The sequence below is a fragment of the Oncorhynchus clarkii genome, chromosome 28 (genome assembly GCF_045791955.1).
Source record: "Oncorhynchus clarkii lewisi isolate Uvic-CL-2024 chromosome 28, UVic_Ocla_1.0, whole genome shotgun sequence".
NCBI lineage: Eukaryota > Metazoa > Chordata > Actinopteri > Salmoniformes > Salmonidae > Oncorhynchus > Oncorhynchus clarkii.
In genome coordinates this window covers 48,541,676-48,561,455 of record NC_092174.1, presented here as the reverse complement: position 1 = coordinate 48,561,455, position 19,780 = coordinate 48,541,676, and the positions used below count along the sequence as shown (strand labels likewise).

Below are 19,780 nucleotides of genomic sequence, written 5' to 3'. Positions count from 1 at the left end.
CTCAGCCTTAAAAGCTAGAATATGCATATAATTAGTACATTTGGATAGAAAACACTCTGAAGTTTCTAAAACTGTTTGAATGATGTCTGTGAGTATAACAGAACTCATATGGCAGGCGAAAATCTGAGAAAAAATCCAACCAGGTAGTGGGAAATCTGAGGTTTTTAGTTTTTCAAGTCATCGAATATACAGTGTCTATGGGGTCATATTGCACTTCCTAAGGCTTCTACTAGATGTCAACAGTCTTTAGAACCTTGTTTGATGCTTCTACTGTGAAGGAGGGGGGAATGGGAGCTGAATGAGTCAGAGGTCTGCCAGAGTGGCATGAGCTGATCACGTGAGAGTTAGCTTGCGTTGCATTGCATTTCTAAAGACAAAGGAATTCTCCGGTTGGAACATTATTGAAGATTTATGATAAAAACATCCTAAAGATTGATTCTATACTTAGTTTGACATGTTTCTATGAACTGTAATATAACTTTTCGTCTGAACCTTCGCCTGGACTTGCCCGCGCCTCGTGAGTTTGGATTGTGTACTAAACGCGCAAACAAAAAGGAGGTATTTGGACATAAATTCTGGACTTTATTGAACAAATCAAACATTTATTGTGGAACTGGGATTCCTGGGAGTGCATTCTGATGAAGATCATCAAAGGTAAGTGAATATTTATAATGCTATTTCTGACTTCTTGACTCCACAACATGGCAGATATCTGTATGGCTTGTTTGGGCTCTGAGTGCCGTACTCAGATTATTGCATGGTGTGCTTTTTCCGTAAAGTTTTTTTTTAAATCTGACACAGCGGTTGCATTAAGGAGAAGTGGATCTAAAATTCCATGCATAACACATCTTTTAGCAATGTTTATTATGAGTATTTCTGTAAATTGATGTGGCTCTCTGCAAAATCACTGGATGTTTTGGAACTACTGAACATAACACGCCAATGTAAACTGCAATTTTTGGATATAAATACTAACTTTACCGAACAAAACATACATCATGTATTGTGTAACATGAAGTCCCATGAGTGTCATCTGATGAAGATCATCAAAGGTTAGTGATTAATTCTATCTATGGCTGACCTAACATAATCGCATGGTTTGCTTTCGCTGTAAAGCCTTTTTGATATCGGACACTGTGGCTGGATTTACAACAAGTGTATCTTTAAAATGGGAGAGCGTCCCACATACCCTAGTGAGGTTTTAAAGACTAGCAAAACCCACTGGATTCTCCAATTACATTGGATGAACTACAGGACAAAATACAGGACAAAATACAAATCCTTCAACCTAAAAAAGCCTGTGGTGTTGATAGTATACTAAACCACAAATTCAAATGGGCTAATTCTTAAACTTTTCAACATTACCCTCAGCCCACCCTCTTCAACATTTACATCAATGAATTGGCACTAGAACGGTTGAGTCAAAGGGTCTACAGCAGCATCTAGATCTTCTGCACAGATTCTGTCAGACCTGGGCCCAGACAGACCTGGGCCCTGACAGACCTGGGCCCTGACAGACCTGGGCCCTGACAGTAAATCTCAGTAAGAGATCCAGATCCAAAAAAGGTCCAGTTACCAGGACTACAAATACAAATTCCATCTAGAAACAGTTACCCAAGAGCACACAAAAAACTATACATACCTCGGCCTAAACATCAGCACCACAGGTAACTTCCACAAAGCTGTGAACCATCTAAGAGGCAAGAAGGGCATTCTATGTCATCAAAAGGAACATCAAATTCAACATACCAATTAGGATCTGGCAAAAAGTACTTGAGTTAGTTATAGAACCCATTACCCTTTATGGTTGTGAGGTCTGGGGTCCGCTCACCAACCAAGAAATCACAAAATGGGACAAACACCAAATTCAATCAATCAAATGTATTTATAAACCCCTTTTTACATCAGCTGATATCTCAAAGTGCTGTACAGAAACCCAGTCTAAAACCTCAAACAGCAAGCAATGCAGGTGTAGAAGCACGGTGGCTAGGAAAAACTCCCTAGAAAGGCAGGAACCTAGGAAGAAATCTAGAGAGGAACCAGGCTGAGCGGTGGCCAGTCCTCTTCTGGCTGTAACGGGTGGAGATTATAACAGAACATGACCAAGATGTTCAAACGTTCATAGATGAACAGCAGGGTCAGATAATAATAATCACAGTGGTTGTAGAGCGTGCAACAGGTCAGCACCTCAGGAGTAAATGTCAGGTGGCTTTTCATTACCCGAGCATTCAGAGGTCAAGATAGCAGGTGCGGTAGAGAGAGAGAGAGATGAAAATAGCAGGTCCGGGACAAGGTAGCACTCTGCATGCAGAATTCTGCAAAAATATACTTTGTGTACGACGCAAAACAACAAATAATGCAGAGCAGAATTAGGTATATACCTGCTAGTTATCAACATCCAGAAAATACCTGTTAAAATTATACAACCACCTAAAAGGAAGCGATGCTCACACATTCCACAAAAAAGCCCTCAACTACAGAGAGATGAACCTTGAGAAAAGTCCCCGCAGCCAACTGGTTCTGAGGCTCTGTTCACAAACAGACGCCACAGAGCCCCAAAACAGAAACACAATTAGACCCAACCAAACTATGAGGAAGCAAAAGGATAACTATTTGACACACAGGAAAGAATCAACCAAAAAACAGAGCAAACTAGAATGCTATTTGGCTCTAAACAGAGAGTACACAGCGGCAGAATACCTGACCACTGTGACTGACCCAAATTAAGGAAAGCTTTGACTATGTACAGACTCAGTGAGCATAGCCTTGCTATTGAGAAAGGCCGCCGTAGGCAGACATGGCTCTCAAGAGAAGACAGGCTATGTGCACACTGCCCACAAAATGAGGTGGGAACTGAGCTGCACTTCCTAACCTCTTGCCAAATGTATGACCACATTAGAGACACATATTTCCCTCAGATTACACAGACCCACAAAGAATTCGAAAACAAACCCAATTTTGATAAACTCCCATATCTACTGGGTGAAATACCACAGTGTGCATCACAGCAGCAAGATGTGTGACCTGTTGCCTCAAGAAAAGGGCAACCAGTGAAGAACAAACACCATTGTAAATACAACCCATATTTATGGTTATTTATTTTCCCTTTTGTACTTGAACTATTTGCACATCATATGACAATTGAAATGTCTTTATTCTTTTGGAACTTTGGTGAGTTTAATGTTTATTCATGTTTCCACTGATTATTTCCCTTTCATTTATTGTCTATTCGCTTTAGCAATGTAAACATATATTTTCCATGCCAATAAAGCTCTTTGAAATGTATTGAACTGAAATTGAATTTTGAGAGAGAGTGGAGAGAGAGAGGAGAGAGGGAGAAGAGAGAGAGAGGAGAGAGAGAGAGGAGAGAGAAGAGAGAAGAGAGGAGAGAGAAGAGAGAGAGAAGAGAGAAGAGAGAGAGAGAGAGAGAAGAGAGACAAAGAGAGACAGAAAGGGAGAGGGAGAGGGAGACAGAAAGAGAGACAGAAAGGGAGAGGGAGAGGGAGACAGAAAGAGAGACAGAAAGGGAGAGGGAGATGGAGACAGAAAGAGAGAGCGAGAGAGAGGAGAGAAAGAGAGAGGACATACGTACCCAGCAGGGAGGTGAGTTTGGGCAGCAAGCCGACCTGCACCATCTTGATGCGTAGCCCGGTGTCAAAGGAGAGGTTGAGGAGGAGACGCAGCGTGATGTTCAGCAGGTCTTCATGTTCACACGGGACTAAACGAGACAAACGCTCTACGGTGTCCACCTCCGCCTAGCAACACAACCAACCAATCACAAAACAGGGTTAGGGTTAACAACCAATCACAAAACAGGGAAATGGTTAGGACTCGTGATGACTTTCATTGTAGCGTCCAGCAAACAAGCAAACAAGCAGGTTACAGCCGGTACAGTTTAACGTGTACACCCCTGACTCTATAGTACGGTATAGTTTAACGTGTACACCGCAGACTCTACTCCTGACTCAGCACCATATAAACTAGACCTCTGACTCTACTCCTGACCCACCACCATATAAACTAGACCCCTGACTCTACTCCTGACCTACCACCATATAAACTAGACCCCTGACTCTACTCCTGACTCAGCACCATATAAACTAGACCCCTGACTCTACTCCTGACCCACCACCATATAAACTAGACCCCTGACTCTACTCCTGACTCAGCACCATATAAACTAGACCCCTGACTCTACTCCTGACTCAGCACCATATAAACTAGACCCCTGACTCTACTCCTGACCCACCACCATATAAACTAGACCCCTGACTCTACTCCTGACTCAGCACCATATAAACTAGACCCCTGACTCTACTCCTGACTCAGCACCATATAAACTAGACCCCTGACTCTACTCCTGACTCAGCACCATATAAACTAGACCCCTGACTCTACTCCTGACCCACCACCATATAAACTAGACCCCTGACTCTACTCCTGACCCACCACCATATAAACTAGACCCCTGACTCTACTCCTGACTCAGCACCATATAAACTAGACCCCTGACTCTACTCCTGACCCACCACCATATAAACTATCTCCCCTCCTTTCCTTTCCCTTGCTCTTACCTTCTTCCTCACTTATTCATCTCTCTCTCTCACTCCCTCTCTTACCATATCGTTCTTGTTCTCCAGGAAGATGCTGAGTTTCTTGAGGAAGGACACCACCAGCACCAGTAGTTCCTCGTTCTCCCGGTCCAGGGTCTTCACCAGCATGTGGACGATGTTCTTGTTTCTCATCTTCAGCTCTGTCCTGGTGTCCTCAGCCAGGTTCAACAACAGGTACAGAGCAACTAGAGGAGAGGAGGACAGAGATGCTAAATGCCCACTCAGCTACACAGGGGAGGAGGACTAAGGTGCTAAATGCCCACTCAGCTACACAGGGGAGGAGGACTGAGGTGCTAAATGCCCACTCAGCTACACAGGGGAGGAGGACAGAGATGCTAAATGCCCACTCAGCTACACAGGGGAGGAAGACAGAGTTGCTAAATGCCCACTCAGCTACACAGGGGAGGAGGACTGAGATGCTAAATGCCCACTCAGCTACACAGGGGAGAACGACAGATATGATAAATGCCCATTCAGCTACACAGGGAAGGAGAACAGAGATGCTAAATGCCCACTCAGCTACACAGGGGAGGACGACAGAGGTGCTAAATGCCTACTCAGGGAAGGAGGACAGAGATGCTAAATGCCCACTCAGCTACACAGGGAAGGAGGACAGAGATGCTAAATGCCCACTCAGGGAAGGAGGACAGAGATGCTAAATGCCCACTCAGCTACACAGGGAAGGAGGACAGACATGCTAAATGCCCATTCAGCTACACAGGGGAGGAGGACTGAGATGCTAAATGCCCACTCAGGGAAGGAGGACAGAGATGCTAAATGCCCACTCAGCAACACAGGGAAGGAGGACAGAGATGCATTCCATTTCAAATCCATTACATTTTACAGAGCTATCCTGAGCTCTGTTCATTGGGAGTTACGGGTTATACTGTGGGATTAGGGGTTATACTGTGGGGTTAGGGGTCAGACTGTGGGGTTAGGGGTTAGACTGTGGGGTTAGGGGTTAGACTGTGGGGTTAGGGGTTAGACTGTGGGGTTAGGGGTTAGACTGTGGGGTTAGGGGTTAGACTGTGGGGTTAGGGGTTCGACTGTGGGGTTAGGGGTTATACTGTGGGGTTAAGGATTATACTGTGGGGTTAGGGGTTAAACTGTGGGGTTAGGGGTTAGACTGTGGGGTTAGGGATTATACTGTGGGGTTAGGGATTATACTGTGGGGTTAGGGGGTAGACTGTGGGGTTAAGGATTATACTGTGGGGTTAGGGGTTAAACTGTGGGGTTAGGGGTTAGACTGGGGTTAGGGGTTATACTGTGGGGTTAGACTGTGGGGTTAGGGGTTAGACTGTGGGGTTAGGGGTTAAACTGTGGGGTTAGGGGTTATACTGTGGGGTTAGGGGTTATACTGTGGGGTTAGGGATCATACTGTGGGGTTAGGGATCATACTGTGGGGTTAGGGATCATACTGTGGGGTTAGGGATTATACTGTGGGGTTAGACTGGGGTTAGGGGTTATACTGTGGGGTTAGGGATTATACTGTGGGGTTAGGGGTTAGACTATGGGGTTAGGGGTTATAATGTGGGGTTAGGGGTTAGACTGTGGGGTTAGGGGTTAGACTGTGGGGTTAGGGGTTAGACTGTGGGGTTAAGGGTTAGACTGTGGGGTTAGGGGTTATACTGTTGGGTTAGGGGTTAGACTGTGGGGTTAGGGGTTAGACTGTGGGGTTAGGGGTTAGACTGTGGGGTTAGGGGTTATACTGTGGGGTTAGACTGTGGGGTTAGGGGTTAGACTGTGGGGTTAGGGGTTAAACTGTGGGGTTAGGGGTTATACTGTGGGGTTAGGGATCATACTGTGGGGTTAGGGATCATACTGTGGGGTTAGGGATCATACTGTGGGGTTAGGGATCATACTGTGGGGTTAGGGATCATACTGTGGGGTTAGACTGGGGTTAGGGGTTATACTGTGGGGTTAGGGGTTAAACTGTGGGATTATACTGTGGGGTTAGGGGTTATACTGCGGGGTTAGACTGGGGTTAGGGGTTATACTGTGGGGTTAGGGGTTAGACTGTGGGGTTAGGGGTTATAATGTGAGGTTAGGGGTTAGACTGTGGGGTTAGGGGTTAGACTGTGGGGTTAGGGGTTAGACTGTGGGGTTAGGGGTTAGACTGTGGGGTTAGGGGTTAGACTGTGGGGTTAGGGGTTATACTGTTGGGTTAGACTGGGGTTAGGGGTTATACTGTGGGGTTAGGGGTTAGACTGTGGGGTTAGGGGTTAGACTGTGGGGTTAGGGGTTATAATGTGGGGTTAGGGGTTAGACTGTGGGGTTAGGGGTTAGACTGTGGGGTTAGGGGTTAGACTGTGGGGTTAGGGGTTAGGGGTTAGACTGTGGGGTTAGGGGTTAGACTGTGGGGTTAAGGGTTATACTGTGGGGTTAAGGGTTATACTGTGGGGTTAAGGGTTATACTGTGGGGTTAGGGGTTATACTGTGGGGTTAGGGGTTAGGGGTTAGACTGTGGGGTTAGGGGTTAGACTGTGGGGTTAGGGGTTAGACTGTGGGGTTAGGGGTTAGACTGTGGGGTTAGGGGTTAGACTGTGAGGTTAGGGGTTAGACTGTGGTTTTAGGGGTTAGGGGTTAGACTGTGGGGTTAGACTGTGGGGTTAGGGGTTAGACTGTGGGGTTAGGGGTTAGACTGTGGGGTTAGGGGTTAGACTGTGGGGTTAGGGGTTAGACTGTGGGGTTAGGGGTTAGACTGTGGGGTTAGGGGTTAGACTGTGGGGTTAAGGGTTAGACTGTGGGGTTAAGGGTTATACTGGTACCTCTCAGCAGCTGCTCCTGTTTCACCAGTAGTCCCTGGTACTTCTTAAAGGCCTTCTCATGTTCCTTCCTCAAGGCCTGGTTGTCAGGGTCGTCTTCACGTAGTTACAGTCAAGGAAGGGTTCTGATTGACAGACTGACTGACCGCAACAGAAAAGGGGGTACATGGGGAACTGACACACCATGGGCTCAGCATCCATTCATTTCCCACAGCAGACGTTCTCATCACATAGAACACATTTGTTGTAGGAAATTAATGGGTTCATCGCTTAGAAAACCCGTGCAGGGGTGTTCAATGTCAGTCCTAAACACTTCTGGTTCTCATCCTCTCCGAATCAGGGACAGATTCAGACCTGGGACACCAGGTGAGTGGAATTAACTACCAGGTAGAAACAAAAATCAGAGAACTGACAGTGAACAGCCCTGCAGAGGATATACATCTTATAACCCAGACACTAACCCAGACCCTAACCCAGACCATTAACCCTAACCCAGACCCTAACCCAGACACTAACCCAGACCCTAACCCAGACCATAAACCCTAACCCAGACCATTAACCTTAACCCAGACCATTAACCCTAACCCAGACCATAAACCCTAACCCAGACCCTAACCCAGACACTATCCCAGACCCTAACCCAGACCATTAACCCTAACCCAGACCATTAACCCTAACCCAGACCCTAACCCAGACACTAACCCAGACCCTAACCCAGACCATAAACCCTAACCCAGACCATTAACCCTAACCCATACCATTAACCCTAACCCATACCATTAACCCAGACACTAACCCAGACCCTAACCCAGACCATTAACCCTAACCCAGACCATTAACCCTAACCCAGACCATTAACCCTAACCCAGACCATTAACCCTAACCCAGACTCTAATCCTAACCCAGACCATTACCCTAACCCAGACCCTAACCCAGACCCTAACCCAGACCATAAACCCTAACCCAGACCATTAACCCTAACCCAGACCATTAACCCTAACCCAGACCATTAACCCCGACACTAACCCAGACCCTAACCCAGACCATAAACCCAGACCATAAACCCTAACGCAGACCTTAACCCAGACCATAAACCCTAACCCAGACCATAAACCCTAACCTAGACCATAAACTCTAACCCAGACCATAAACCCTAACCCAGACCCTAACCCAGACCATAAACCCTAACCCAGACCGTAAACCCTAACGCAGACCATAATCCCTAACCCAGACCATAAACCCTAACCCAGACCATAAACCCTAACCCAGACCATAAACACTAACCCAGACCATAAATCCTAATCCAGACCCAGACCCTAACTCAGACCGAGACCATAAACCCTAACTCAGACCGAGACCATAAACCCTAACTCAGACCATAAACCCTAACTCAGACTGAGACCATAAACCCTAACTCAGACTGAGACCATAAACCCTAACTCAGACTGAGACCATAAACCCTAATTCAGACCCAGGCCATAGACCCAGACCATAAACCCTAACTCAGAAACCAGAACATAAACCCTAACTCAGACCGAGACCATAAACCCTAACCCAGACCATAAACCCTAATTCAGACCCAGGCCATAGACCCAGACCATAAACCCTAACCTGGAAAATAAACCGTAAACCAGACCCTAACCCAGAACCAGACACTAACCCTAACCCAGAACCTAACCAGACCCTAATCCTAACCCAGACACCAACCCAGACACTAACCCTAACCCAGAACCTAACCCAGACCCTAATCCTAACGCTAACCCAGACCATAAACCCTAACCCAGAACATTAACCCTAACCCAGACCATAAACCCTAACCTTAAACCAGAACCTAACCCAGACCCAGACACTAACCCTAACCCAGAACCTAACCCAGACCCTAATCCAGAACCTAACCCAGAACCTAACCCAGACCCAGACACTAACCCTAACCCAGAACCTAACCCATACACTAACCCTAACCCAGACCCAGACCATTAACCCTAACCCAGACCATAAACCCAGACCCAGACCATAAACCCTAACCCAGACCCAAACCCAGACACTAACCCTAACCCAGAACCTAACCCAGACCCAGACACTAACCCAGACCCTGATCCTAACCCAGACCCTAACCCAGAACCTAACCCAGACTCTAATCCTAACCCAGAACCTAACCCTAACCCAACCCAGAACCAGAACCAGACCCTAACCCAGACACTAACCCTAACCCAGAACCTAACCCAGACCCTAATCCTAACCCAGAACCTAACCCTAACCCAGACCATAAACCCTAACCCAGACCATAAACCCTAACCCAGACACTAACCCAGACCATAAACCCTAACCCAGACCCTAACCCAGACCCTAACCCAGACACTAACCCAGACCATAAACCCTAACCCAGACCCTAACCCAGACACCAACCCAGACACCAACCCAGACACCAACCCAGACACCAACCCAGACACTAACCCAGACCCAGAGCCTGAAGTGAAGGATATATGTCCTGGTCTTCTTCTGCAGTTCGTCCTGCCAGAGGTCGTATCTCTTCAGTTCGTGTTCCATGACATTCATACACAGAGCTCCGATTTTATAGTGGGTCACCAGCCCATGGAACTGGGAGAAACTACATGGAGATAGAAGGTTTAGGGTTAGAGGATTAATACTGATATACTATAGAGTTAGGATTAATACTGATATACTATAGAGTTAGGATTAATACTGATATACTATAGAGTTAGGATTAATACTGATATACTATAGAGTTAGGATTAATACTGATATACTATAGAGTTAGGATTAATACTGATATACTATAGAGTTAGGATTAATACTGATATACTATAGAGTTAGGATTAATACTGATATACTACAGGGTTAGGATTAATACTGATATACTATAGAGTTAGGATTAATACTGATATACTATAGAGTTAGGATTAATACTGATATACTATAGAGTTAGGATTAATACTGATATACTATAGAGTTAGGATTAATACTGATATACTATAGGGTTAGAGGATTAATACTGATATACTATAGAGTTAGGATTAATACTGATATACTATAGAGTTAGGATTAATACTGATATACTATAGAGTTAGGATTAATACTGATATACTATAGGGTTAGAGGATTAATACTGATATACTATAGAGTTAGGATTAATACTGATATACTATAGGGTTAGAGGATTAATACTGAAATACTAGACTAAATATACTATAGGGTTAGATTTAATACTGATATACTAGACTAAATATACTATAGGGTTAGATTTAATACTGATATACTAGACTAAATATACTTTAGTATAGGTCAACTGTAGGCCACGGAACTGGGAGAAAGTAGGGACAGAACAGGGGACAAGCAATTCATATACTGGAGGAACACTACTACCCAAATGGCACTCTTTTTCCTGTATGATCAGTGGTGACATTTCCTGTATGATCAGTGGTGACATTTCCTGTATGATCAGTGGTGACATTTCCTGTATGATCAGTGGTGACATTTCCTGTATGCTCAGTGGTGACATTTCCTGTATGATCAGTGGTGACATTTCCTGTATGCTCAGTGGTGACATTTCCTGTATGATCAGTGGTGACATTTCCTGTATGCTCAGTGGTGACATTTCCTGTATGCTCAGTGGTGACATTTCCTGTATGCTCAGTGGTGACATTTCCTGTATGATCAGTGGTGACATTTCCTGTATGATCAGTGGTGACATTTCCTGTATGATCAGTGGTGACATTTCCTGTATGCTCAGTGGTGACATTTCCTGTATGCTCAGTGGTGACATTTCCTGTATGATCAGTGGTGACATTTCCTGTATGCTCAGTGGTGACATTTCCTGTATGCTCAGTGGTGACATTTCCTGTATGATCAGTGGTGACATTTCCTGTATGATCAGTGGTGACATTTCCTGTATGCTCAGTGGTGACATTTCCTGTATGCTCAGTGGTGACATTTCCTGTATGATCAGTGGTGACATTTCCTGTATGATCAGTGGTGACATTTCCTGTATGCTCAGTGGTGACATTTCCTGTATGATCAGTGGTGACATTTCCTGTATGCTCAGTGGTGACATTTCCTGTATGATCAGTGGTGACATTTCCTGTATGATCAGTGGTGACATTTCCTGTATGATCAGTTATGACATTTCCTGTATGATCAGTGGTGACATTTCTTGTATGATCAGTGGTAACATTTCCTGTATGATCAGTGGTGACATTTCCTGTATGATCAGTGGTGACATTTCCTGTATGATCAGTGGTGACATTTCCTGTATGATCAGTGGTGACATTTCCTGTATGATCAGTGGTGACATTTCCTGTATAATCAATGGTGACATTTCCTGTATAATCAATGGTGACATTTCCTGTATAATCAGTGGTGACCTGTCATTCAAGGCAGGTGGGGCATGTTATTTTAGCATTAATACGTGTCACAGATCAATTTGCAAACCATGTTTAAACAAATCTATATATCATCAAGTTAATAAAGTCGCATACAAACATGGTCTCTTTTTTGCGTTCTTGAATAAGGCATTTCCAAAACACAGGTGTTTCAGCTCAACTCAATGCATTCTGTGGTGGTGGGCCAGCCAGCGGAAAATACAGAGCGCAGGGGTTGGTAATGTTCTCTAGTTGCGCCGTGATTGGCTCAGCGTTCTGTCACTCATGTCACCGCAACATCTACAGGGAGAGCTCGAAAATTCAAGCCCCTTGGGTGCTGCCATAGAGTTATATTAGAAGTGCCCATCCAAGAAGGCTCAAGGTCACTGGCCACAGACAAACGACGTCAAATCTTTGATTGGACTGTCAACATCAAGCTAGACAAGCAGTCATCATGAATCAAGTCGACAATCAACTTGCAAATCCTTTTCAATCCTTGTCATATGAAGAGAAATCATGAAGAAAAAGTATAGTATCGGTGCTCATCGGCCATAAACATTACACAACAAGTTGGAAATCGCAAATTCAACAATGAGTGGCTTGGAAGGAATCCGTGGCTAACTGCAAGCATTGTAAAGCAAACATTAGCCTGCTATTCAGTGGAGTGGGTGTGTGGTCCAAGTCTGGGTTTAATTAAGGGTCTCTTTTCCAAGCATAAAAGGATAAACACTCAACATTGACCGTGCTGTCCGTCCAGCATGACTTCTGCCACTTTCAAAACAACTGGAAATTCGGAACTGGGAACTGTCAGACTTCAGTGGGGGGGGGGGGGCGAGCTCCGACTGGGAAATTCGGGATTCCAAGTCGGGAACTCGGACATCTTTCTAGAGCTCTGACCTGAAGATCACTGACATCATGATTCAACCTTGTTTTCCAGTTGTCTTGGAACCACCTTTAGCTATCAAAGCTAAAACCCACCTTTAGCTATCAAAGCTAAACCCACCTTTAGCTATCAAAGCTAAAACCCACCTTTTGCTATCAAAGCTAAAACCCACCTTTAGCTATCAAAGCTAAAACCCACCTTTAGCTATCAAAGCTAAAACCCACCTTTAGCTATCAAAGCTAAAACCCACCTTTAGCTATCAAAGCTAAAACCCACCTTTAGCTATCAAAGCTAAAACCCACCTTTAGCTATCAAAGCTAAAACCCACCTTTAGCTATCAAAGCTAAAACCCACCTTTAGCTATCAAAGCTAAACCCCACTTCTGCTGTCAAAGATAAATCTCACCCACGTTCCAGTTGGAAACAGAATAATTCATGACTAAGAGAAAACAACTCTCGGTTTTCATATCAGTCTCCGGTTATTTTCGTCCTTTAATGGTCCTGTGACAGCGGCCCGATGTAGCTGGTAATCACTGCTTTCTGAGAAAATGTTTGGAGCGTTTTGGTGGTTTATTTTAGACAATCACCCCTTTTCTGTTCTGAACCAGATGAAGCCATTCGACAACAGGATAATGACAGCGCAGACAGTTTATTTAATTTTTATCCTCTGAATAAAATAATAGACTTGTATTCATTAGAGGTTCTGTGTTTCTCAAGTAGTGAAGTGGACTGTATTGGATATATAATAAAGTTGAATCAGATTAACAGCAGGTGGCTGCCTTCAATAAGCCTGAATAGAGTTGTAGCATTTACACTCCACTAACACAGAATGGAACAACAGAAACGCGAAAGGCCTTCTGAGTAAAGCCGTCTTATAAAGTATCAGATGGGGCGGCAGGTAGACTAGCAGTTAGAAAGGCCAGCTAGCAACCGATGGGTTACGAGTCAACAGGACAAAGTGGTCTGTCCCAAATCTGTCTCTCCCCTCTCCTACCTCTTCTCCCCTCCCCTCTAGTATTTACCTGGAGAAGCAGAAGAAAACATAGATGATGGTGGTGGCAAGCTCAACACTCTGCTTCCAGTCCTCCCGCAGCACTCTGGCCAGGGCTCCTAGAGCCGTTTCTACAGGACAGAGAGACAGACACACAAACAGAACCTTAGACATACTGACCAGAGCAGGGCCACTGTCCAGATGGTTTACACTTTAATGCAATGTTATGCATATAGTGCAAGCCTTCTCCGTCTCTCCCCCTCTCCTTACCATTCTCTAGTAGTTCTTCCAGGTTGACAGGGTTCCTGGCCAGGTGTAGGATGAGTGTAGCCCCTTTCACCTTCTCCTCCATACCTTCATACAGCAGCTCTACATACTCTTCCACCTTGTTGATGTTAGCCTCCTCATCTATCTAGAAGAGAGACACCATGTTGACATTAGCCTCCTCATTTATCTAGAACAGAGACACCATGTTGACGTTAGCCTCCTCATCTATCTAGAACAGAGACACCATGTTGACATTAGCCTCCTCATCTATCTAGAACAGAGACACCATGTTGACGTTAGCCTCCTCATCTATCTAGAACAGAGACACCATGTTGACATTAGCCTCCTCATCTATCTAGAACAGAGACACCATGTTGACGTTAGCCTCATCATCTATCTAGAACAGAGACACCATTTTGACATTAGCCTCCTCATCTATCTAGAACAGAGACACCATGTTGACGTTAGCCTCCTCATCTATCTAGAACAGACACCATGTTGACATTAGCCTCCTCATCTATCTAGAACAGAGACACCATGTTGACGTTAGCCTCCTCATCTATCTAGAACAGAGACACCATGTTGACATTAGCCTCTTCATCTATCTAGAACAGAGACACCATGTTGACGTTAGCCTCCTCATCTATCTAGAACAGAGACACCATGTTGACATTAGCCTCTTCATCTATCTAGAACAGAGACACCATGTTGACGTTAGCCTCCTCATCTATCTAGAACAGAGACACCATGTTGACATTAGCCTCTTCATCTATCTAGAACAGAGACACCATGTTGACGTTAGCCTCCTCATCTATCTAGAACAGAGACACCATGTTGACATTAGCCTCCTCATCTATCTAGAACAGAGACACCATGTTGACATTAGCCTCTTCATCTATCTAGAACAGAGACACCATGTTGACGTTAGCCTCCTCATCTATCTAGAACAGAGACACCATGTTGACATTAGCCTCCTCATCTATCTAGAACAGAGACACCATGTTGACGTTAGCCTCCTCATCTATCTAGAACAGAGACACCATGTTGACATTAGCCTCCTCATCTATCTAGAACAGAGACACCATGTTCACGTTAGCCTCCTCATCTATCTAGAACAGAGACACCATGTTGACATTAGTCTCCTCATCTATCTTGACGTTAGCCTCCTCATCTTTTTTATTTATTTTACCTTTATTTTACTAGGCAAGTCAGTTAAGAACAAATTCTTATTTTCAATGACGGCCTAGGAACAGTGGGTTAACTGCCTGTTCAGGGGCAGAACGACAGATTTGTACCTTGTCAGCTCGGGGGTTTGAACTTGCAACCTTCCAGTTACTAGTCCAACGCTCTAACCACTAGGCTACCCTCCTCATCTATCTAGAACAGAGACACCATGTTGACGTTAGCCTCCTCATCAATCTAGTCAAATGTATTGTTATGATTAGTAGCATTGTTGATGTTAGCCTCCTCATCAATCTAGAACAGAGACACCATGTTGACGTTAGCCTCCTCATCAATCTAGAACAGAGACACCATGTTGACGTTAGCCTCCTCATCAATCTAGAACAGAGACACCATGTTGACGTTAGCCTCCTCATCAATCTAGAACAGAGACACCATGTTGACGTTAGCCTCCTCATCAATCTAGAACAGAGACACCATTTTGACATTAGCCTCCTCATCTATCTAGAACAGAGACACCATGTTGACGTTAGCCTCCTCATCTATCTAGAACAGACACCATGTTGACATTAGCCTCCTCATCTATCTAGAACAGAGACACCATGTTGACGTTAGCCTCCTCATCTATCTAGAACAGAGACACCATGTTGACATTAGCCTCTTCATCTATCTAGAACAGAGACACCATGTTGACGTTAGCCTCCTCATCTATCTAGAACAGAGACACCATGTTGACATTAGCCTCTTCATCTATCTAGAACAGAGACACCATGTTGACGTTAGCCTCCTCATCTATCTAGAACAGAGACACCATGTTGACATTAGCCTCCTCATCTATCTAGAACAGAGACACCATGTTGACGTTAGCCTCCTCATCAATCTAGAACAGAGACACCATGTTGACGTTAGCCTCCTCATCAATCTAGAACAGAGACACCATGTTGACGTTAGCCTCCTCATCAATCTAGAACAGAGACACCATGTTGACGTTAGCCTCCTCATCAATCTAGAACAGAGACACCATTTTGACATTAGCCTCCTCATCTATCTAGAACAGAGACACCATGTTGACGTTAGCCTCCTCATCTATCTAGAACAGACACCATGTTGACATTAGCCTCCTCATCTATCTAGAACAGAGACACCATGTTGACATTAGCCTCCTCATCTATCTAGAACAGAGACACCATGTTGACGTTAGCCTCCTCATCTATCTAGAACAGAGACACCATGTTGACATTAGCCTCCTCATCTATCTAGAACAGAGACACCATGTTGACGTTAGCCTCATCATCTATCTAGAACAGAGACACCATTTTGACATTAGCCTCCTCATCTATCTAGAACAGAGACACCATGTTGACGTTAGCCTCCTCATCTATCTAGAACAGACACCATGTTGACATTAGCCTCCTCATCTATCTAGAACAGAGACACCATGTTGACGTTAGCCTCCTCATCAATCTAGAACAGAGACACCATGTTGACGTTAGCCTCCTCATCAATCTAGAACAGAGACACCATGTTGACGTTAGCCTCCTCATCAATCTAGAACAGAGACACCATGTTGACGTTAGCCTCCTCATCAATCTAGAACAGAGACACCATGTTGACGTTAGCCTCCTCATCAATCTAGAACAGAGACACCATTTTGACATTAGCCTCCTCATCTATCTAGAACAGAGACACCATGTTGACGTTAGCCTCCTCATCTATCTAGAACAGAGACACCATGTTGACGTTAGCCTCCTCATCTATCTAGAACAGAGACACCATGTTGACATTAGCCTCTTCATCTATCTAGAACAGAGACACCATGTTGACGTTAGCCTCCTCATCTATCTAGAACAGAGACACCATGTTGACATTAGCCTCTTCATCTATCTAGAACAGAGACACCATGTTGACGTTAGCCTCCTCATCAATCTAGAACAGAGACACCATGTTGACGTTAGCCTCCTCATCAATCTAGAACAGAGACACCATGTTGACGTTAGCCTCCTCATCAATCTAGAACAGAGACACCATGTTGACGTTAGCCTCCTCATCTATCTAGTCCAATGTATTGTTATGATTATTAGCATTGTTGACATTATTCTCCTCATCTATCTAGTCAAATGTATTGTTATGATTATTAGCATTGTTGATGTTAGCCTCCTCATCAATCTAGTCAAATGTATTGTTATGATTATTAGCATTGTTGATGTTAGCCTCCTCATCCATCTAGTCAAATGTATTGTTATGATTAGTAGCATTGTTGATGTTAGCCTCCTCATCAATCTAGTCAAATGTATTGTTATGATTATTAGCATTGTTGATGTTAGCCTCCTCATCCATCTAGTCAAATGTATTGTTATGATTAGTAGCATTGTTGATGTTAGCCTCCTCATCAATCTAGTCAAATGTATTGTTATGATTAGTAGCATTGTTGATGCTAATTACTCACCTCCATTCCTTCAAATGGAGTTAGGTCTCTAGGTTTCACCACTCTCTTCTCTGCTGCAGAGAAATGGAATGATTCACTGGTTAACATAGAACTACACTGTTATAGCATAGACCTTACAGAGGAATGATTCACTGGTTAACAGACCTTACAGTGGAATGCATCACTCGTTAACGTAGAACTAAAAAACTGTTATAGCATAGACCTTACAGAGGAATGCATCACTCGTTAACATAGACCTTACAGTGGAATGCATCACTCGTTAACATAGAACTAAACTGTTATTGAATAGACCTTACAGTGGAATGACACAATAACTGTTTCATAAACTATGGAGTTGACCTATAGTTATCTGTGGTATGTGTTTCAGAGGGGACAGTCGATGCTCACCTTTCCCGCTGGCCTTCTTGCGGTTCTGTAGATAGAAGAGCAGCTGCTCCACCTCTGACAGCTTGGAGGGATGGATGAGTTTACACTCCTCAACCACCTTACGGGCCAGGGCTGCAACGTCTGTGTTCGTATTCAGGCTCTTCAGACGAATACTGACAGGGACGGAGTGAGACAGTACAGTAGAATGTAATCGAGGGGAATAGAATAGAGGGGAATAGAATAGAGGGGAATAGAATAAAATAGAGGGTAATAGAATAGAGAGGAATAGAAGAGGGTAATGGAATATAATAGAGAGGAATATAATAGAGAGGAATAGAATAGAGAGGAATAGAATATAATAGAGAGGAATAGAATAGAGAGGAATAGAGGGGAATAGATTAGAATTAGCCTAGCTACATTTCCCCAGCCACATCTCTCAGTTTACCAAAGAAAGTGGCAGAGCCAGACTATTTAAATCACAGACTGTCATTTTAGACCAAAACACCACATATAATTTACACCGTTTGTTGACTGTGCTGAAACCAGGCTTACATCTTCTGACACTTCTTGCGGTCTCCCAGCATCTCGTCTCCGGTCTCTCCAAGGATGGTCGCCTCCACCTCATACTGAACAACCAGGGCTTTCTCTGTAGGGTGCACGTCCAGGCTACCACCCTTCACTTTCCTGCGGTCATCATAAGGAAGAATAATATATTTTAGTTAACTTTTCATTTTAAAATGTACCTTAAAATCAACTAACTTGGCCGCATTTGACTGCAATGCATAAATATGACAGCTAGCTAGCGAGGCTAATATTGTCCACACCCATTGATGGGGTGGACTGAGATTTGTTCTCTATCACAGCTGTTGTTGACGTTACCGCATCCGGGCAGATACAAAACAGCATTATTAACAACAACACAATGTCTACATCTAACATTTTATCTTTAAGTAACAAAATAAGTAGGCTACTGTAGGCTAGCTAGCTACGATTAGATACGATTAGCATGCAAATGAACTAGCTAGGTGGTATGCTGCTATAGCATGATAAGGCTTTACATTATTAACATTCCCAGCGAGATACAGAACAGATTGACGAAATGACAACTTCATCTTTACCGTTTCAGATAGCGTGCATCCTCCGACTGCATCTTATGCTCTTTATATGAAACCAAAAGATGCCTTTTTTTAAATAGAATCACAGCGAAAATCACTGACCAGGAAACTGTTGACCTCAAGTGGCAGTGATATTAGAATTAACTATCTTTCCCAGAATGCATTGTGTTGGAAAGAGGTTAAAGGGGCTGGTTTGACACCTTGGTGTTCTTGTGCGCTCTCTACAGGCAAGACACAGTGGCGCAGCAAAAATTAAGAATGAACAGTTCATTCCCATGACTGGTTTGAGAGTGACGGGTGGTAATAATGACCAGTTTTATGGTCTCACATTGTAGCTAATCAAGAATGTCTTATATCGCTCATATTGCTGTTCTCAGATTCAATCAGGACCTCACTACTGGAAGTCTCCCCACACATCCACAATCATTTAAAGTTTAAACAAACAGATATGCATAGTGTTACCACGGGGTCCAGTAGGGTGTCAGTCTCTCCCTGTCTAGAGGTCGAACCCTAACCCTCTCCCAAAGAAGTGGAATGAGCATTAATGTGTTGAGGAGCTCCACAGGGTGACGAAGACATGGATGGGCCGGCAGGTAGCCTAGTGGTTAAGAGCATTGGGCCAGTAACCGAAAGCCGACTTGGTGAAAAATCTGTCGACGTGCCCTTGAGCAAGGCACTTAACTCTAATCGCTCCTGTAAGTCGCTCTGATCCAGAGCGTCTGTTAAATGACTAAAACGTTAGTTGGGGTCAGCAGAATACCGCTAAACTACTTC

At 44.2% G+C, this 19,780-nt stretch overlaps 1 protein-coding gene across 2 annotated transcripts in view; it reads right to left on the bottom strand.

Moving 5' to 3' along the window:
• LOC139387387 (kinesin-associated protein 3-like) overlaps positions 1–19,123 on the bottom strand; it is a 50,397-nt gene extending 31,274 nt beyond the window's left edge. The window contains exons 1-10 of one of the 2 annotated variants that reach the window (XM_071133534.1): positions 19,010–19,123; positions 18,444–18,575; positions 17,913–18,064; positions 17,526–17,575; positions 13,901–14,042; positions 13,662–13,761; positions 9,862–9,986; positions 7,382–7,480; positions 4,620–4,798; positions 3,593–3,755 (exon numbers count right to left, since the gene is read on the bottom strand). In XM_071133534.1, the coding sequence (XP_070989635.1) occupies positions 3,593–3,755; positions 4,620–4,798; positions 7,382–7,480; positions 9,862–9,986; positions 13,662–13,761; positions 13,901–14,042; positions 17,526–17,575; positions 17,913–18,064; positions 18,444–18,575; positions 19,010–19,041 (1,174 nt within the window). In that variant the 5' untranslated portion in view covers positions 19,042–19,123. Of the gene's footprint in view, positions 1–3,592; positions 3,756–4,619; positions 4,799–7,381; positions 7,481–9,861; positions 9,987–13,661; positions 13,762–13,900; positions 14,043–17,525; positions 17,579–17,912; positions 18,065–18,443; positions 18,576–19,009 lie in introns of both variants that reach the window. The other variant, XM_071133533.1, reaches the window with a different exon arrangement.
• Between the last annotated feature and the right edge of the window lie 657 nt (positions 19,124–19,780).